Here is a 20,867-nt window from a genome sequence, read left to right as displayed (position 1 = left end):
TTTCTGCACAGGGATACCATGGGAACACAGGTCAAGGTTATTGGTCAAATCCATGAAAACCATGGCTCAAGGTTATTCTTATCTAAAGAGTTTTAAGTACACACAAGTTGACTTAATAGTCTATGACTAAAACAATGCTTTTATAACCTCAAGACTTAATACTTGAATTTTGTTTATATTTAATCTGTGTATATTGTTTCTTCAGCTTAATGGAGCTCTCCAGACAAGTGTGTTTTAATGGCAGTGGTACAGCTCTTGGCCTGAGATAAATGTCTTACAGGAAAAGGAATCTAGACATAGTAGGTAGCAAAGATTCTAATGAAATTTGAAGGCATTGTCCTTTTGATTTTTAGTGTGATGCAGCTGAAAACTTAAATCAAGATGTTGAACATCCTGAAGCCCCATGGCAGGGGATTTGCAACTAGATGATCTTCAAGGTCTTTTCCAACCCAAATTATTCTGTGGGTCCATGAAATTGTAGTGTAGGGAACAGCCTTTTTCTTTTCCTCAATTAGTGTGTTTTCTGTTCCATCTCCAGCGTGACTTGTGAGCCCAGGTGAAGATTAGGTAGATTAATTTTTTCATATTTAACCAGATTTTAATGGTTTTAGTCCTGTAAGCACAAATGAATCTTGTTTTTAATGTGCTGTTGTTTTTAATGTGCTGTTCCTCATGTAAGACAGCAAATGTTTAATGTAGGACCCAAGATCATAGTACAGTTCTTGTGTCCCCATCATAAGAAGAACACAGAGCTGTTGGAGGGGGGAACCTTAAAGCTGCCTTTTAATACCTGAAGGGATCCTACAGGAATCCTGGAGAGGGACTTTACATAAGGGTGTCTAGTGATAGGACAAGGGGGAACAGTTTTAAGCTGAGGGAGTGTAGGTTCAGACTGGATCTTAGGAAGGAGTTCTTCAGTATGAGGGTGGTGGGAGTCTGGAATAGGCTGTGGGTGCCCCTTCCCTGGGAAGGGTGTTCAAGGCCAGCTTGGGTGAGCAGCTAGTGGAGAGGGGTCCCTGCCCATGATGGGGAGGTTGAAGTAAATGATCCTTAAGATCCCTTCCAACCTAAGCCATTCTAAGATAAAACTTCATAAAATACTGAGTTCTGTAAATTATTTCTGTTTACAAAGTCACTATTGCATTGAAAAAAAGCAACAGAATTCCTTATTAAATCAGTAATTCAGATACTGTTGGCATTGCAGTGGTATGGATACAAGTAACAGCAGGTAGCTTATCTTATTCCAGCTATGGCTCAGAGTTCACATCACAATCAACAAATGATAGCTATGTGGTGTGTCTATAATGTTATAATTTGCTTTGTAATTTTGCAGCAGGATGCAGGAGATTATATTTTTTACAGGTTTATTTCAGATTTGTAGTTCTCCTGAATGTAAACATGGATGGCAGATTTTTGCACTTAGGCATATACAGTATTTTGAGAAGATGAAGAAGAATTTCTGAAGTTACTGCAGTTCACTTTTCAGGAATTACTTTAATGTAGAGATATCATAAGCTACTTTTAACCATTATGTGCATTAATATTCAGTATAGTTAATGGTTGGACTCTATCTTAAAGGTCTTTCCCCTCTTTCCCACTTTTCCTGTATGAACTTCCTGTGACTCTTTAATTTCTAACTTATTTGTAAATGACTCAGTCAATCAGCTGAATTATCTTAAAATCTAAAAGGGGACTTTGTGTTGTGTTGTTGTGGTTCTGTGGTGTGTTTTGCTGATGGGTTGGACACGATCTTGAAGGTCTCTTCCGACCTGGTCCATTCTGTTCTAATTCATTTTGTCTGAAACGTAACACTGTGTCCTGAGAGGCTTAGTAAGCTGAGCTCCCTGAGCTGCAGATGGGGAAAAAAATGAACACATTTATACTTGTCAGGATTTTTTTTTCCTCCCCTGTTTCCTAATTGTTGATTTGGCTTCACTGAATATTTCCATCATTCAGTAAACTGGTGCTAGGTTGGTGGTTGGACTTGGTGATCTTAAAGGTCTCTTCCAACCAAAACAATTCTATGATTCTGTAAAACCTCAGGCAGCTAAACCAGAACATGAAATTTTTATTGCATGGTGAGGAACCAGATCTGCTTTTGTGAAGTGATAAAGCTGCTGTTATAGAAAAAGTAACCTCTTCAAGTGACTAAAACTCTCTGTAATAAAGTGGAAAGAGTTAATGGACTGATAACTTCTGATTGCATGCCAATCAGCACTCTTTAAATAGAACTTGCCATAATTTGGAATGGATTGCTATAACTGGTAGTTTTGCATATGAAGATCATTCAGTTTAAATACATTCAGCCTTCTCATACCTTTTAATGCTCCCTAAAGATATTTTTTAAGTATGAGTGTGCATATTTGACTAAGAATTTTCTTTGGTATGTACTGAACAAAGGGTATCAAAGGTTATGTAGTTTGGCACTGAAACTTGCAATTAGGTTACTGTATTGTGGTTGAGGTTTCTTCCCTTAAAGTGGAAAATGACAAAGGCAACTTCTTGAAACTATCTCTGATAGTTGAAAAAATCCAAATGTAAATTTCATTTCAGGGGAGTAAAGCTGAAATGGTTCTGATAAGCTTTGTATTTTTATAACAGCCTGGAACCTTGACATGTCGATCCAGGCCAAGTGCTAACAATTGTGGTTTAAAGTGCATGTTTGTAGTACATCAAAAATCAATTGGCTGGTTGAGGAATGACATAAAAAATACCTAAATGACTGTACAGAGCAGTTCCTGAAATGTAGGTTTGCAACTACTGTGGTTATGGAAGATATGGGGGGAAAAAAAATGCACTTTGCTAGTCACATACAGCATCAGGGTTTTTTGGAAGGAGTTCTGCAGACTCAGTTGGAATCACCTTGCTGACTTTTTTTGGAAGTGGTGGTTAACTTCAAGATAATCTTCTTTAAGACTTACTTTAACCAAAAGGTGAATACAAAACTCAGTTCTAACAAGTTTGGGTCTGAGTACTGGCCAATCCGGTGTATTGGGGTTTGATGCTTTTAAATATGACTTCTTCTTTTATCCCTACACTATTTTCTCTACCCTCTTTGACAACAACACTTACTGCTCTAGACTGAAAGTACTTTAGGACAGGAGCTGTCATAAGTACTTGTGCAGATGTGGTGCCATTGATGAACATCCTGAATACTGTCATTTTGTACAATTAATGTAGATTTAATGACTTTTGGATGGGAGGTGGTCCTTCAGCTCCATACAGAAATCCTTATGTAGTAGTCTACAAACACCAGTTTAGTATACATTTAGCATAATAAATATCAACCATTTGTAACCTGTAGATGCTCTGCCTATATTTGGAATTGGTTTTATAACATCATAGTAGGAGGTTGTCTCTGCTTCAAATATTTTGCATTTCAAACAGAATAGGAGCTAAGGAATTGTCCTAATACTGATGGAGACCTCAACATACAGAAATAATAAATGGAGATGAGTAAAATCTGTTGTTTTGGAGCCCTAGCTTAGGAGTTGTCCTATACTACTTGTTGCCCTTGTCCCATCCTGCTGTAGATTGCTTCCTTTTTAGTTGTTCCTGAACCTTTTAAAACAATCTGAATTTAAACAGAAGTTTGAACCAACCTAGATGATTTTGCTAGAGTTGTGTCAGGGAAGCGCAGCACAAATTGTTCTGTAATCAGCAGGTGAAAGCCTATGGAGGACAGGTGAAGCTGGGAAAGAGGAAGATGAGTAACAAACACCTGCAGGTGGGCTGCAGGTGTTAGCAGCAGCACTATTAGGTTAATGAGCTACAAGAGTATATCAAATGAAAGCCACATGTACTTTAATGCCATGAAATAGTTCTGAAAACTCCTAGGATTTAACAGCTGTTGTTTGTTGCTAGGGAAGTTTGGCCTTGTATGTGCCTGGCATAACAGGTCCCTGCTTCACATGTGGTATTGTGTCCAGAATGATTCAAAGCAGTCTCCTACTTGTCATGGCTTTCTGTTCATCAGTCACATGATTAGCTTTCTCTTTGTCACATCCATGCCCCCATGTAATGCTGTCTGAGCTCCTCACCTAGTAGCTGCTGTAAGAATGCAATTAATCAGTTTTTATAATCTAAAATCCATATTTTCCTTTTCATTACCCCACAAAAGACCGGTTTGCTTGTATGAATGAGCATGTTTCCTTTTACAGGTCATGTGTTAACAAACACTGACTTGCACAACCCAGCAGCCCTGCTAGGACTCTTGGTGTTTTCCAAGTTGTAAATGAAGTCAGCTGCATGCTTGTGAGGAAACTGAAAGTGTCCATCTGATAGGTTCTGCTGTTCACTCCTGTGGCAGTGGGCATGCCTGAGCAGTTCATTTCAAGGAAGAAGTGTTGAAGGTTTACTGAAGAAGTTGATATTCCTAAGTATATAAGGAATGCCATATATAAATAAGGGGAGTTTCTGGAGAGCAGGCAAATGTGGGATGTGCTTATGAACTTCCAGAACCTGGCATGAAACTGTAGCCTGAGTGTCTCTAGCCCTCAAACAACTGTTGAAAGCTGCTTAACAGGATTGGAGTGGTTTTATTTCCTAATGACCAGTTCCCTGTCCTCATTCTGCCTTTATTTAAGTCTAGAGAGGGCTGTTCATAGGTGCCCTGAGTCTTGTCCTTCTTCAGCCACCACTTGCAGTCTATAAATGCTCTTCATCTTGTTGTTTCTAGGAAGAACATAATTAAAGCAAAGCTCAAATTATTGATAATACATAGTGCTGGCATCATAAATAACTCAAGTCCCTGTTGTCTTTAATTAAAAATTATATTTACTCTGCTGCTTTTCTGCTTGAGTGAGAGCAATATCCTGAGTGGTTATTTTTGTAGTGGTGTTTAAATGGTTATGAGTGAATAATGAAAAAAAATCAATATTGCATGTGGATCTTCTGATAACACTAGTGATGAGTAAAGAATCATTGAATCAATAAGGTTGGAAAAGACCTCAGAGGTCATCAAGTCCAACCTATCACCCAACACCTCATGACTAACTAAACCATGGCTTCAAGTGCCATGTCCAGTCCCTTTTTGAACACCTCCAGAGATGGTGACTGCACTACCTCCCTTAGCATCACATTCCAATGGCAAACAACTCTTTCTGGGAAGAACTTTCTCCAAACCTTGAGCTTAAACTTCCCCTGGCACAGCTTGAGACTGTCCTCTTGTTCTGTTGGCTGGGAGAAGAGACCAACCCCCACCTGGCTACAACCTCCCTTCAGGTAGTTGTAGAGAGCAATAAGGTCTCCCCTGAGCCTCTTCTTCTCCAGGCTAAACAACTCCAGCTCCCTCAGCCTCTCCTCATAGGGCTTGTGCTCGAGACCTCTCCCCAGCCTTCTTGCCCTTCTCTGGACATGTTCAAGTGTATCAATATCCTTCTTAAATTGAGGGGCCCAGAACTGGACACAGTACTCAAGGTGTGGCCTAACCACTGCTGAGTGCAGAATGGCCTCCCTGCTCACCACACTATTTCTCATGCAGACCAGGATGTCATTGGTCTTCTTGGCTGCCTGGGCACACTGCTGGCTCATGTTCAGCTAGCTGTCAACCAGTATCCCCAGGTCCCTTTCTGCCTGGCTGCTCTCCAGCCACTCTGACCCCAGCAGTCCTTAGCTGGGAAAAGCTGGGAGCAGGGGGGCAGAATAGGGTTTGTATCTTATTTCTGAGACACATCAATGTAATTACATCTACATGAACTGTTTTTTTTTTTTCCTTTTAAATATTACTAGAAACAAATAAAGAAGCTAAGCCATTTCTGGAACTAAGTTTGAGATAAGGAGTTTCCTATTCAGATCTAGGAGCTTGGAACATCCAGTGTCCAAATTTCCCAGATATGTAATAGTTTGTTAAATTGAGTTCAATGGCAGGAAGATATTTATTGCTGCCAAGGGAAAGTAAATCATCCTGAGAGTGGTAAAACTACCCTGATGGTGAAACTTGCTGCTGTCAGCTGGGGGCACGGACTTGAATTTTCCAGTGCTGCTTTGTGAACTGAATTGGCAACAGTGCCACTTTCTCCTAGATAATTTTTTATCTTCAAGCATTCTTCATTTGATTGCTGCATCAATTTCCTGCCTTCCAGATATATCTCTGTTTTGTTTTTCCTTCTCTCAGAACTCTCTGCCAGGAATAGTCGAGTGCCCCTTTGTACTTGTTACATTCTATTTGCTGTTCAGTAGCAGAAAGTTTGAGCTGATGCCTGAACCGCTCTTGTTACTCCCATCTATAGAGAAAAGGTGAAACAAAAATGTTTCCTTTCATCTCTGCCTAATGCCAGATGACAGGCACGCCACATCATTTAAACCTAGGGAAGTGATCCAGAAAAATTCTGTATGAAAAGAAATCAGGGGGCTGAAAGTAGAGATGAGTGGAAAAAATGAATACACTTTGGTGATAATACTGTCAATTCAAGTTCAGTTATGAAGTCTGTGTTTACAGTGTGCTGAGTGTCTGAAACTTCCCTATTTTGAGAAAAATAAAACCAGCCTTCAGTTAGAGGCATGCAAATGAGACAGTCCCTGTTTCTGTTCCTCTCAGGTCTTTGTGCTTTATTCTTTCTGTCTAATGTTCATTGGGGGCATTTTTCTTGCAGTTTGCTTCTCTGCCCTTGCACACGTTGAGGTTTTGGAATTCACCAAGGAAGTGCTTTTGTCCCCAGTGAAGAAGTTTGTCTCCTGTGCTGTCATTTAGTCAAATCGTTTGGCAATGATATCTCTTGGGTTTTTGTACCTCTCTGATAGGGTTTCATTTATGTAACTGTCAGAGAGACTTCACAGCATGACATGCAACTCTTTGAAGGTCCAGGGTAATATTTTTTTGTTGGTTGATTGACTAGGTGAAGGATTTTGGTCCAGAAAGAATAAATTACCATCAAAGCCTCTTTCTCTTTTTCATTGCTGGGAAGACTGTGTCCTGGCTACTACACAAGGCTCCTAAAAGGAAAGGTTGAGTTTTTATTCAGTGGTCTGTGGGCTCATTCTTAGTGGAACTGTGTATGCCACTTTTTTTTCTCCTTTTAAACTGAAAAACAAAATTAATCTGTTTTATTATGCTGATCTTCCTGGTTTCTGTGATTCTGTGAAATGGCTGTGTTTCTTTGAGGTGGCTTTGACTGTACTGGAAGAAGAGAATGTTCATGTGCAGAAATGTAGAATATAGAATAGAATCATTTTGGTTGAAAAAGACCTTCAGGATTGTGAAGTCCAACCATTATCTAACTCTGCCAAGACTGGTGCTAAAATGTGTCCCTCAGCACCACATCCCTGAAGCTTTTAAACACTTCCAGGGATGAAGATTCAACCACCTCCCTAGGGAGCCTGTTCTGCTGTTTGAGAGCCCTTTCAGTCAAGGAGGCTTTTATAATATCCAGCCTAAACCTCCCATGGTGCAACTTAAGGCTATTTTCTCTTCTTACTGGGGAGACAAAAAATAACCCCTAGCTGGCTCCTACCTCCTTTTAGGGAGTCAGAGCAATGAGGTCTCCCTCTCAGCCTGCTCTACTCCAGACTAAACTCCATTTACCTCCATCTGCTCCTCACCAGACCTATTCTCCAGACCTTTTGCCCACTTCACTGCTCTTCTGTGACCCGCACTAGCACCTCAATGTCCTTGTAGTGAGGGTCCCAAAACTGAACCCAATACTCAAGGTGTGGCCACACCAGTACTGAGTACAGGGAGGCAATCGCTGCCCTAGTCCTGCTGGCTACAGTATTGCTGGTTCAGGCCAGGATGCTGGTGGCCCCCTTTGCCACCTGGGCACGCTGCTGGCTGATGTTCAGCTGGCTGCCAGCTGCTGGAATCTGACAAAAAGGGAGAAAAGTGAGGGGGGAGTGGGGGAAAACAACAACAAAAAACCTTGGAGTTTTTCTGCTAAAACATTGAGAAGCTATGAGTGGTACTTTAAAAATAACTAAGAAGTCTGTTTGAGGAGCTTTTGCAAAGTACAGTGCATTTTTCCCTTGGTTGATAGTTTAATATTGAGAGACTCTTAATATGCAAGTTTACAAAGCCTGCACTAAGTGCTCTGTTAATCAATACAGTAAAGTAATAAAATAAATGGGCTTCACTCTGAACTTCAAGCTTGCTGTGAAGCGAGGTTTGTGCTGCTCAATTTGTTGCATTAAGGAGAGGGTTCAAATTTCAGTGGCGTATATGTTGTTTATCGCCTTCCTTGTGTAAGAAAGGAAAGGTTCTTTGTGAACATTTGTGAGAGGTAATGTGTGAACATAAGTAATGCTTGTGTCTTTATTTCAGTGCTTCGCTCTTCAAACTTAGCTCTGCTGCTAAATATTGTTGTGAAACTCAGCCTTTTTTTTAAATAACACAATATTATCTTGATCTGAATGCATGTAATCTGCCAAAAGAGTTCTCTTGGCAGTCCCGTTGTAACAACTTAAATTCCACATGCCAGGAGTGACAGTGGGTTTCTTTTCATGTTTAGATGAAGAAGATGACTTTGTCAGTAAAAGAATTTCCCTGAAGCCCAAGGAAAACGGGACAGCGGCGATTGTTTGTCCAGACACACCTGCAGTGAAAAAGGAAGAAGTCAAACCACGACCTAAAAGCAAACCAGTATCTCCAGTGAAGCACACTCCTACCTCAGCACTGGACTACTTTGGGACAAGTAGTGTCCAGCGATCAGAAAAGAAACTGGTATCCAGTAAAAGGAAAGAAGTAAGTCCTGATGATGTTCCTGCTCATGTGTCTGGTAACAGATCAAAATGTCCAGTTCAGTGACTGCAGGGAGGTACTGAACTGCTTGCCCTGCCTCATGTTACTTTTAATGGCCACTCAGTTCAAGTCTGATGATATGTGCAGGTACATCAAATCCTCAAATGCAAGTTGAGTAGTGTGTCCATGTGTGAGAAGATAGCACTATGTCATTTTCTCCCTTGCTTCCCAAGTGAATTGGCTTAAAATTGATTTCTGAGATTAGTGAGTAGATGGAATAGCTTAGAGTTGGAGGTTGAGGGCAGGAACAAGAGGAGTGAGGTAGCTTTCCCAAGCTTTATGGCTCATATATTCGTGGAATAACAAAGTATGGAGGAAAGGCTGAGAGACCTGGGGCTTTTTAGTCTGGAGAAGAGAAGACTGAGAGGGGATTTAATAAATGTTTAGAAATATGAGGGCTGGGTGTCAAGAAGAAAGGGACAACCTCTTCTCATTTGTGCTCTGTGATAGGACAAGGGGCAATGGATGTAAACTACCAGCACAGTCAGTTCTACCTCAACGTGAGGAAGAACTTCTCTACTGTAAGGGTCATGGAGCACTGCAGCAGCCTCCCCAGAGGGTTGTAGAGTCTACTGGAGACTCAAGACCCATCTGGATTGTGTTCCTGTGTGACCTCCACTAAATTCTATGGCCCTGCTCTGACAGGGAGGGGTTAGACTTGATCCCCACAAGCCCCTTCCAGCCCCTAACATCCTGTGAAATGAGAAATTCACAATGTGGTTACTTTTTTCTTTCAAATGGGCCCCGTGATACTTTCAGAGATGCTCAGAAGAAATGAGATACTCAGTGGTTTTGTGTTGAACAGTAAAACGTCTTGAAAACAGCCTTGTTTTTAATGGTGTTTAGAGAGCTAGGAATAAAATGCTGCATGTCTTATTGTCTAGAATACACAAAATTAATTATTACAGATTAAGTTATTATAATTTATACAGCACTGGGAAAACTGAACTGTGTTTCTTCTTAAATATAGCCTTCACAAAGCAGAGACAGCACACTGGATGATGAGGCCATTGCTAGGCAACTGCAGATTGAAGAAGACTCAGAGGTAAAAGCTCTATTAGTTTGCTGCTCTATGCCAGGAGCAGTTTGTGTAATTTAAAATTGATTTTCCTTAATATAGACTTTCCATGTGTGCTCTAAATAAGTGTAATAAACTTCCTCTGTGCACTTAACTCTTGCACATAGGTGCAAACATAGTCACACAGTTACTTTTATGGGCAGTACTTCAGTTAGACAAATAGGACATCTCACTTAGTATCATTCAGGGTTGGAAGGGACCACAAGGATCATCTAGTTCCAACCCCCCTGCCATGGGCAGGGACACCCCACACTAGATCAGGCTGGCCAGAGCCTCATCCAGCCTGGGCTTAAACACCTCCAGGGACGGGGCCCTCAACCACCTCCCTGGACAACCCATTCCAGGGCTTCACCACTCTCATGGTGAAGAACCTCCTCCTCACATCTAGCCTGAATCTCCCCTTAACCTATCTTCTATCTGTTCAGACTTTCTCTGCCTGTGTACTTGATACCTCTGTAATAATCTTGCTTTTCACACAGAATTTGCTGTCTGCTTCCTCATTTTTTTAGGGGTTTTGGTTTTGTGGTTTGATTTTTGTGGTTTGTTAGCCTTGCTCATTCCATGGAGTGAACAACAAAAAGCCATTGCTGTCCATTACTTGTTTCACTTGTCACCAGGGTTTGTTTTAAAGCTGAGGAAAAAAATTAAATGACCCTTATGTGTGTGCCTTAAGCTTTCCTGTTTGAATCAGTGATGACATGAGGCAAAGGTACATTTCTCCTAGATATTTACTGGCTCTTGGGAAAATCAGTTCATTTCCCATATATTGGTAATATTGAGTATAATTTGAAATAAGCTTGGTCTCATCCTTCACCTCCCCAAAGGAGTGATGGCTCTATTTGAAAGTTAAACATCCTGTCAGGAAAAAGAAGGTGGTGGGTTTTGTCTGAACAGATCTTCCCTCTAACACTCATTGTCATCATCCTTTATCTCATTTATCATCAAAGGAATGTACTAGGTGTACCTCTGCCTCACTCTCTGGTTTGTGTCCCTCCCCTTCTTACTGTCCACAGGCAAGATAGATGGGCACATAAAAGTAACACCTATAGCACACTAGTGTTTCTAAAATCATCTGTTTGGATCTTGTAGGAAGCAGGTTTGGCTTGCAGTTAGGAAAACATTTTTGTTGATTGATTGTTTGTTTGGTTTTTTTTCTCCTTAAGCAATGACCAATAATTATTTGCATTAGTGTACACTATTCAAGAGTAGAAAGTGTTTTCCTCGGGGGCCCATGTTGGACAGGGAAGATAAGCTGATCAGTTATCACTGTAGATGTCACATTGGCTTTGTTAGGTGAAAGAAAAGATGAAACCAACAGATTGTTCAGGTGTATGACTGTTTTCAGTGCAACAAATCCAGACTACTTTTCTCATTAGACTTCAGTGTCTCTTTTTGGCAGAAACATTTCCTTTCTCAATCTTTCCAGTTGGAGAGACAGCTGCATGAAGATGAAGAATTTGCTAAGACTTTGGCCATGTTGGATGAAACACCCCAGAAGAAAAAGGTTAATTTAAAAAAAAACCAAAAGTGTTTAGGAATTGTATTGCTGTGAGTGTTCTCCAGACATTGAACCTTTGTTTTGAGACTTCCTTATAAGCGCATTAAAACCAGCAAGAGTTTGCGTGAGAATAACACTTCTCACGCTTGTCCTCCAGGATTTCCCTCAGTCAGCAGATAGGTGTCCTTCCTGATCAGACAGCAGGCATTGTTGTATCTTTGTGTTGTCTGCTTCTGCTGAAATGGGACTTCTAGTTCTCAAGTGGAGTGTACTGCTGAAGGCTCATGATTTAGATCAGCTAAAGCTCTGCTGGTTCAGGAAGACCAGATTGAGCACATACTGGTGAAAAGTGGTGGGAGGGAAAGGAAGGAGGATAGTCTCCTTTTGAGACATGGGACAAGCAGGGATCTTGAGAGCTTTGAGACTAACCCCAGTAGTGGAAACCTTCCCAGTGCTCATAGCTTGTGGTGTACAGTGCAGCAAAATATTTGCTGTTATACATCAAAGCTTTTATTGTTTAGAACTTTTAATTTGAATGTAGCAAGTGTTTTTGCTTCTCGATTAGTAGACCAGTTAGGATTGAACTTTACTGTAACCTGGAAGTTTGTCATGCTTTTGACTGAAGGAAGTTATGTGCATGGCTGAGTGTAGAACTTGCTCAGCTACCTGCCTTAGATTGTATTCTGACTTCTGGTGGGGATCAGGTTTGTTAGACGTCGTTCAGTCTGTTGTACTTAAAAGTAGTGAAAGGTGGGAAGTGGACTTACTAGTACCCTGGGATGTGCATGGCTGACTTTGGCATTGTGTGTGTGCTTAGGCTCGGAGAGATTCAGGAGGGGAGCAGACAGTGCTGAGCATCAAGAGCAGTCCCAATGAGACAGACAGACGCAAGCAGACAGAAGGAGGTAGGACATGGAACACAGAGAACATTCATGAGTTGATATTAATAAGATGCATTCTTATGTATGTATATTCCCCTTTGAAGGCAAAGCAGCAAACTTGACAGGTGAAGCAAAGGATTGCAGTCCAAAGCAACAAACGAAGCCTGAACGTTCCAAGGGCTCTCATTCATCCCCACAGTCCGATGGTAAGACAGCAAGAGAGTCGACAGATGAGCCCTTGCCTGTGAAACCCAGCTCTAAGCTGGTGTCTCTGAAACAAAAGGCAGAGACTGCTGAAAAGGAAACAGGAGCTCAAAGTTCATTATCTAAAGAAAAAGCTGCTTCAGGGAAAGAAGAGAGGACAACACCAAAGAAGGAGAAAATTTCTCCAAAGAAGGAGAAAGTTTCTCCCAAGAAGGCTGAGGTAGGAGCTATCAAAATTAATTTGTCTTGATGGAGTGTACAGGAAAATAGTTTTCCTTTATTATTTGTGTCACTGTTGTAACTTGGTGTACTTTGAGTCCAGAAGGACAATTTTAAAGCATTTCAATTCTGTTAAGGCTTTGAGTTCCTAGCAATTGTAAAAATATGGGGGGGAGGAGGGGCATCATCTGGAAAAGTGTAAATTAAATGTGTGAAGGTATTGAGAGTTCTTCAGTTCTCATCAGGATAGGGCTGTACACTGGAAAACCAGTTCAGTGCTTTCACATTTACCCGTCCTGGAAAAATGCAGAGAGCTGGAACTCTGATACTTCCCCAGTGAGTGAAAGCTTACTGTGTCTGTGAGCACGGTGACCTTGTGGATCCTTACTGCTGTTAAAATGATAAATGGCATTGGTGGCTTTTCCCCTCCCTCCCTAGTCTCTTGTTTCTGAAGTGTATTTCTTATGATTGATGCATTATTTAGGAATATAATTTAGCTTTAACTCTCTGATTCAGTAGCTGTATTATTGCACACACTGGCAGTTACTGGCAGTCTTAAAACATAGTTCTGAATAATACAGTACAAAATAGCCTGCTTTTGGTACTTAAATAGCAGTTGTAATGGGGAGGGAGAGCCTGCAGGTTTTTGGAGGGAGTTTGAAATAATGTTTTGCTGACTGTAAAAAAAAGAAGCTTCTAAGTGTCTGTGAAGGTCTGCTTTGTACTATTGCTACTTTTACCTAAGTGTAGGTCTTGGCTGTACTTGGGCATCATTTTGAAGTAAAATAGGATTGGAATTTAAAGTTTATGACTTAAGTGAGCATGTACCTGTGGAATACAGGTCAATCTGCAGGAAGTTGGCAATGAATACACATTTCTTTTTTAACTCTCAGGTGACTTTTTATTTGCAGTCTTTAAAAAGAACAGAAAATGCATAAAACACAGGCATGAAAACCAGAGTAAGCTTTGCTCTTGCATGTTAATAGATTAAAGCAAGTGTTAGAACTTTTCCTTTGGTGCATGAAAACGTTTTAAGCTGTGATGCTTGAGTTTCTTTTGTTTTATATTTGTACTAAGTGTGGTTTTTTTTGGTGGTGGGTGTTTGGTTGTTTTTTTCCCCCCATCTTACCCAAGTCTGTAAGTCCTGAAGACTCTGAAAAGAAGCGAAGCAATTATGAAGCCTACCGAAGCTTCCTTAATCGTGAGGGGCCAAAAGCCCTGGGTTCCAAAGAGATACCTCAGGTGAGTTTGGCTACTGCAAAATCCTGTATGTAGAAATGGAGTGTCTCACAGTGTCTCACTTCTAACTTGCTGTTAGAAGTGATCTGGCAAGCATCAACTAAACTGTTTTAAACCTGGCATTTTTCTCAAGCAGGAAGTGTGTATTGGCAGAAGCTAAATAGTAATGCAAAGCAATAACGAAATACAAGGAATCATATTCAGAAACTAAAAGCAGTTTATGAAGTCATGATGATGGAAGTTAAAGATTCATAGATTGATAGAATGGTTTGGGTTTGAAGGGACTGTCAAAATCAATCTCCCTGCCCTGGGCAGGGACGCCTTCCACTAGACCAGGTTTCTCAAGGCCTCATCCAATCTGGCCTTCAGGGAGGGGGCATCCACAACCTCCCTGTAGAACCTGTTCCAGTATCTCACCACCCTCACTGCAAAGAATTTCTTCCTAATACCCAGTTTGAATCTGCCCTCCTCAAGCTTCAATCCATTCCCTCTCATCCTATCACTACAGGGCCTTGTAAAAAGCCCCTTCCCAGCTTTCCTGTAGGCTCCCATCAGGTACTGGAAGGCTGCTATAAGGTCTCCTGCACAGTGTTACACACATGATTGCTTAGGTAAGGAAGGTGTGAATTTTGTTGGTAGCTATTCCTTTTAATGGTTTTTGACCCTTTAGAGCTGTTACCTAGCTAGGTACCATAGGCTTATGTTTAATGTTTCATAGGGTGTGTGACATGGTAGGGGGTTAAAGAAGCTTATAGCGAAGAGGTGTTTGATAGAATTGCATCAGGTAATGGTTATTTTCTGCAATGCTCTGCTTCTCAGGGAGCTGAAAACTGCTTGGAAGGCCTGACCTTCGTCATTACAGGCGTTCTGGAGTGTATTGAGAGAGATGAGGCCAAGTCTCTGATCGAGCGGTACGGAGGCAAAGTAACCGGCAACGTCAGCAAGAAGACAAACTATCTGGTCATGGGGCGAGACTGTGGCCAGGCAAAGTGTGAAAAGGTGGGTTCCTGTGCCTGAGCAAAGCAGAAGTGAAACTGTTCATCTCTGTTGGGTTTTTATCTTATCCCTGCCAAAAGGAGGCACTGCTACCAAGTGCGTGTTAAAAAGGAAGGGTTACCTCCTGTGCTAGGGCCTTGTGGTTTTGTGTGTGTGTATACACAGGTATATGTGAAAGTACAACAGGAGGGTATCTTTGTGTGTTCCTAAACATCTATGCTGGAAAGCACTTGGAAGTGAATTATGTGACTCCTAACTTCACTTGCCCTCATGTGTAATTCTTTGTTTTGCTGCAGGCATCAGCTTTAGGGACAAAAATTATTGATGAGGATGGGCTGTTTGATCTTATTCGAACAATGCCAGGCAAGAAGTCCAAATACGAGCTGGCAGCTGAAACAGAGGTTGGTTTGTTAAAGACTTAGTGTGGGGTTTGCTTTTTGCTTTGGTTTGGTTTTAATTGGAAGGAGTTTTGATCTTCTGTTCCAGTACCAGTGACCCTGTGATTGTCAGTTTGACCTGCTAGGTTAAAATCACACTATAAACATGGGACGGCTTCACCATCTGTATACATAACACATGTTGTCTTTATATGGTACCTGAACTAATAATAGTAAAGGTAATTTTTGGGGGCAATACTGTGAAAACAGTAACTTCAGTTTTGTTTTTTTTCTTTTTAATGCACCTTTTAATGTAGTCTGTAGAGGCTGATAAAGTGTTACTAAAATCTCTTAGCTCAAGCATGTTGTGCACTTGGTCTATCCCTTGGCACCTCGGATGTGGCTGGACATGAGTTGTTGGATGTAAAGATACTGTTGATGTCAAAACTTTCTAGCTAATCTCTTTCACTCCCTTTTGAATTGTGTTTTGGGCTGAACACTTCTGGAAATGTTGCTTTGCAAGAGCTTCATGGGTGTCTGGTTCATTTGTCCAACCTGACAGGCAGGATGAGGCTCTGGCCAGCCTGATCTAGTGTGGGGTGTCCCTGCCCATGGCAGGGGGGTTGGAACTAGATGATCCTTGTGGTCCCTTCCAACCCTGAGTGATACTATGACATGTAGGCAGCAGGTCTGTGGGTTCTTCAATGACTGAGAGGACTGACTACACTTGGAATGAGCAGAACATTTCCTGCCTCTTCTCTGCGGCTTGTGCTATAGAGCTAGCTGGCATCATGTTTAACAGTGATGTATTTTTTCAGTTTATCTGCTCTTGATGTGTGTTGTAGGTTTTCAGTGGTGTTTTAATCTTTCTTACTGTGTTAAGCTTTCCTGCACAAGTGTTCCAAGGCACAGTGCTTGTTTACTGCATGGGTTTGTCTTAATTTCCATTTTTAATTTTCTTACCTTTATTTTCCCAAGGCAAAGAAAGTAGAATCAAGACCTAAAAGGACACCACAGAAAGCTGTAGCTGGAAAGAAAAATTCGAGCCCCTTAAAAAGGGAAGCTGATAATAAAAAGTTAAAGTCTTCTCCTGAAAAAGGAGATACTGACAAATCTGTCAAGAAGGGAACCACTGCTGTTCGAAAGCTGACGGACTTCAAATGGCAGGCTGGAGAGAAGGAAGAAGCCACCAAACCCAAAGAGAGCTTGGATTCTGAGACAAATGAAGAAGGAACAGAGAGATTGCTATGGGTAGATAAATACAAGCCTGTGTCTCTTAAGGCAATAATTGGACAGCAGGGTGAGCAAAGCTGTGCCAACAAACTGCTCCGATGGCTCAGGAATTGGCACAAGAATACCTCAGAAGATGCACAAGGTGAGCAGCGTGGTCAGCTTTTCTTTGTGCTCTCCCATGCCAGTCACACTGCTTGCTTCTCTGGGCTAAGATAGCAAAATGTTGTTTTGTTGAAGCAGTTATTCACTTACCACCACCCCTGCCCCTTAAAATGGCAGAACAGAAAACCACTCTTGTGGTAGTATCCTAAAAGTGACTTTGTTTTCCAAAAGAACCCAAAATAGCCTTGGCATTAACACACATGAAAATGACCTTGGATTCAGCCTAGGGATTCCTTTTGCACCAAGACTGTTGTCCAGTCCTAACCTCACTGTGCCCATGGTGAAAACAGAAGATAGCTGGGCCAGGCCTGGGGAAGTGATGAACTGCTGAGGTGTTGGTTCTGCCTGACAAGTCCATGTCATGTGTCATCCTCTAGACAGCGTTTTATGTGTTTAAAATAGCACTTAGGTTTCACTTCAACCATAGTGGCTAGTGAGGTTTTTGTGTGGTGTGTTTGGGATATTTAGTGGGGGTTTGTTTTTGTGATGTGGGTGTCAGCAAATTGCTGAAACAGTTGTGTCATAATAATAGCACTTTGACTGTTTCTTAGTTTAGAGTCACTGCAAGGCTTAAACTAAAATGGTTTAAGCTGCCTTTCCCCAAATGGCTAGGATGCAGATGTGTATTGATTTATTTTTATTGTTTTATTCATATCAGGCCTTAATTGAGGGAAAAGTCCAGTGATGTTTACTATCTCTAGTAGTTTTGGTAATAAAACCTGCAATCTTCTTTTGTAGCAAAGAGCAGTAAAACTGGAGGCAAAGATGATGGTACTGGTTTTAAAGCAGCATTGCTTTCTGGTCCACCTGGAGTTGGTAAAACTACTACAGCTTCTTTGGTTTGTAAGGTGAGTTGATATTAACAGTTGTTCCCAGCACTCTTTGTTTCCCATTGGTTATGTATCTCGATACAGAGGGAGTGTGCAGGGGGATATCCCTGCATGACCAGGGTCTGCTCCTAGCCTGGTTCCACCTGCTCAGAACAGGGTTACAGGTGAGAATAAGTGGATGTTTAGATCCCTTTATCAGGTCTGGGCTAAGAATGAGCAATGAGGTGTGTGTCTGTCTCTTGAAGCAGCATCTCACAGTATGTTGAGCAACTGGAAAGGGTTGTCAAGAATCGTGAGCCTTCAGCACTAGTTCTACAAGTGGTAGTGGAATCCAGGCAGGCTTCTAGTTTAGAAGCTTCTATGACAGGCTTAGCCATGGTTTTGCATCTAACACAGGTGTGTTTCCAAACCTCATTCCAAATTCAAGTGCTGGTTTACAATGAGAGAAGTTGACAGGGCTGTGTGTTTCCAAATCTGAGCTTAAATCAATTTCTTCCCCTTAGCTGGCACACTCTGTTCTGCTGACTGCAGCAAGAGCGTTGGCTGAGAACATGTTGTAGAAATACCATTAAAGCTCAACTATTAAGAGTGTAGTTTGTAACTAGTTAGATTTTTGTTCTTTGACTTGCAAGGACTTTCTTAGAATAGGATACTACCAGCTTGGAAGGATCGAGTGCTATTGTCAGCTATCTGATCCTTGTGCAGGGAAGGAATGATTGCTTATCTCAGTATCTGGGTTGTATAGAATAACTCCCAGTTCCCCCCTGCTCTAGAGCTTTGTGCCAACAAGCTGGTGCTTTTCTGCTTCTAGTTTCCAACCCTGTTTGTTCACAGCTGTTTCAGGTCTCTGCAGGAGGAGACAAAACTGGGTTGCTGAAGCTGCAAGAAGAGAGCTGTGTGCAGGTCCACATTGCACTGTGGCTTGCTCTGGCAGGGGGAGTTTGCTAATGAAGGAGCAGCTGGGGTTTAAGTACTTTCAGAGACATGGAACCAAGCCCTGTTCTGAACTGTTAGGACTCCTGGGGCAGCAATGTGTTTCCTGGCTGGCTGGATAATTAAACACTTCTCTTTCATTCAGCTTTCAGAGGCATGTTTCTTGTCCTGACTGTTTGTCTAAGACTTCGAAATGCAGCTGGAAATACCTCAGAGTTTAGCCAGCCTTGGCTTGTAGTTGTGCTTTTATCCCTGGTGGCAGTTGTGTTAATCCTTTGGAACTAAATCTACCACTGACTTACCTTTACTCTTCCTTAAAAGTTCTCTTTTTGGGCACATCTGTCCTGTGTCTGGTTCTGAGTACTTCTTTGGAACATGAGAGAAAAGGAGTAGAAGGGGAGAAAGGAATCAAAGGTGTAAAGTTTACAATGCTCAGCATTGCAAAAGCTTTCTTCTGAAGCCCTGAAATACTGCTGCTAATTCAGAGTATGCACAAGCTTGTCAGTGACCCAACGTTCTCACTTTGTGTGTGCTTTGTGTCTGGGCTAGGAGCTGGGGTACAGCTATGTGGAGCTGAATGCCAGTGACACTCGGAGCAAGAGCAGCCTCAAGGAAGTAGTTGCTGAGTCTCTGAACAACACCAGCATCAAAGACTTCTGCTCTGGTAGGTCTGTTGTTTGCAGGAGGATTCTCCTTGAGCTAAGAGTCTGCTAACAGAAGGACACAGCTTCCTTATTACACAGCAGCATTAGGTATTTAACTTGTTTGCCATGTGGCAGGACCCAGCTCTTATGAGGACAGCTTCACTTAGCGAGCTATTGTATTTCCTCTGCAGTTGTAGAACTGAATCCTGCTGTCAGTAGAATCAGTTGGTAAGCTGCATAAAGTACTCAGAGTTCTGCAGGTGCTCTTCTGTTGTGCACAGGGCTTTCTTGAGAGATGACAAGAGGTTAGAGTCAGTTTACTCTGAACGTAGATTCATGTGAGCAAGTGGCTGAGCAAGATGTTCACCACCATCTCAGGTGTCTAGAGTGGGGGTCCCTAACCTGTAAAGCACTGGGTAAAACTGAGCAAGACCCTGTTTTATTCCCATCTCATGTTGTTCATATTCATTTTCAGGCACATCCTCATCAGTTAGCGGGAAGCATGTATTGATCATGGATGAAGTGGATGGTATGGCAGGCAATGAAGACAGAGGAGGGATTCAGGTGAAACTGCTACAGTTACTGGCTAATGCCATTGCTAAGAGTGCACACCATGTGCAGCACAACATATTTCAAGCCAGTCCTCAACCCCTGGTCCATAGAAAGTCTGTGGAGGGTACAGTTTATTTGACCTGTTTTAGCACTCTGTATAAGAATTATGCATTGGTAGAGGTGGGAAGAAGAGGCTTCTGTAAAAGAAACCTGGAGTAATGAACTTGGATATGTGCACTTCAGATGTTTATTCCTGGGCAGATGAATTTATCTGCAGGTCTCTATGTCTGACAGCTGCCTGCAGTAGGAGGTTTGTGACCTGACTGGGATGGTTGGTCTCGTCAGAAGACAGGAACGCTGAATAAACAACATGACATAGACAGTTCTCCTCGGCAGCTCCTGGTTTAGCTTCTGAAGATACCCTGTGGTGACGTGCAATACTTCAACAACAAAGGGCATACAGATCTTCAGCTCAAATGCAGACATTTGTATTGCAGGAATACAAAACTGAGCACAATTTCAGCTTCATTAGAGCAGGCAGAGTGTGTGCTGGTAAGCCTAATGATGCTGAGGCCTCAGCACTGAGCTCTTTGGACAGGGAAGAGCTGATTACTTTCAGTTCCTGCTTCTCCATTGTTTGTGGCAGGGTGCAGTCAGAAAGGCTCCCTCTGGGTGTAGGCCCGGTCACACTGGCCTTTGGACAAAGGAATCTTGTTCTGCAGGTGGACAGCTCTACTCTGAACTCTTGATCTAATCGCTTTGTGAAGAATGGTCTGAACATGAAGTGGGTAGACAGCAGATGTATTGCAGCTGAATAGAATAGCAAATAAGAAAAGTAGGACAGGGGTTAGGCTTTCACTGTGTGGAATTGTAACTTTCTAGGCTGCATCTGTCAAGGATCCAAGGGACTAAAGCTGCTTGGTGTGACACTTTAAATGTTCTTCTCTGAGGTCCCTAATCACTGTGATGTGTTTAAATCACAGGAGCTGATTGGTTTGATTCGGCACACGAAGATCCCCATCATCTGCATGTGTAATGATCGAAACCATCCTAAAATGCGTTCCTTGGTCCACTACTGCTTTGATCTTCGCTTCCAGAGGCCTCGTCTAGAGCAGATCAAGGTAAGAAGGGCTCTGCTGAATCACCCTCACTAACTTCATGTGGCAGAGCTCATACAGAACTGGAAACATCTAAACCTTAATGGATCACTGCAGTGAGTGACTCTGCTTTTCAGAACAGATTGTCCAAAATGTGAATATCCCTAAGCCTTTCAGATTTAGAGGCCTACCA

General features: G+C 41.9%; 1 protein-coding gene across 3 annotated transcripts in view; it reads left to right on the top strand.

Moving 5' to 3' along the window:
- The window catches only part of RFC1 (replication factor C subunit 1), a 38,520-nt gene that overhangs the window by 11,070 nt on the left and 6,583 nt on the right, over window positions 1–20,867 (top strand). For all 3 annotated transcript variants that reach the window (XR_010987249.1, XM_068137577.1, XM_068137576.1), the window contains exons 5-17: window positions 8,442–8,674; window positions 9,702–9,776; window positions 11,236–11,313; window positions 12,125–12,212; window positions 12,293–12,612; window positions 13,746–13,853; window positions 14,670–14,849; window positions 15,143–15,247; window positions 16,202–16,598; window positions 17,357–17,466; window positions 18,931–19,045; window positions 19,501–19,589; window positions 20,561–20,698. Coding sequence is in view for 2 of the 3 variants with exons in the window: in XM_068137577.1 (XP_067993678.1) it covers window positions 8,442–8,674; window positions 9,702–9,776; window positions 11,236–11,313; window positions 12,125–12,212; window positions 12,293–12,612; window positions 13,746–13,853; window positions 14,670–14,849; window positions 15,143–15,247; window positions 16,202–16,598; window positions 17,357–17,466; window positions 18,931–19,045; window positions 19,501–19,589; window positions 20,561–20,698 (2,036 nt within the window). In the remaining variant the exon portion in view is untranslated. The remainder of the gene's footprint in view (window positions 1–8,441; window positions 8,675–9,701; window positions 9,777–11,235; window positions 11,314–12,124; window positions 12,213–12,292; window positions 12,613–13,745; window positions 13,854–14,669; window positions 14,850–15,142; window positions 15,248–16,201; window positions 16,599–17,356; window positions 17,467–18,930; window positions 19,046–19,500; window positions 19,590–20,560; window positions 20,699–20,867) is intronic.

Source organism: Melanerpes formicivorus, unplaced genomic scaffold (genome assembly GCF_026170545.1).
Source record: "Melanerpes formicivorus ecotype bairdi unplaced genomic scaffold, bMelFor1.0.p_v2 SCAF_4, whole genome shotgun sequence".
NCBI lineage: Eukaryota > Metazoa > Chordata > Aves > Piciformes > Picidae > Melanerpes > Melanerpes formicivorus.
Note: the sequence above shows the minus strand (reverse complement) of the source record. Positions and strands in the feature narration are given on the sequence as shown.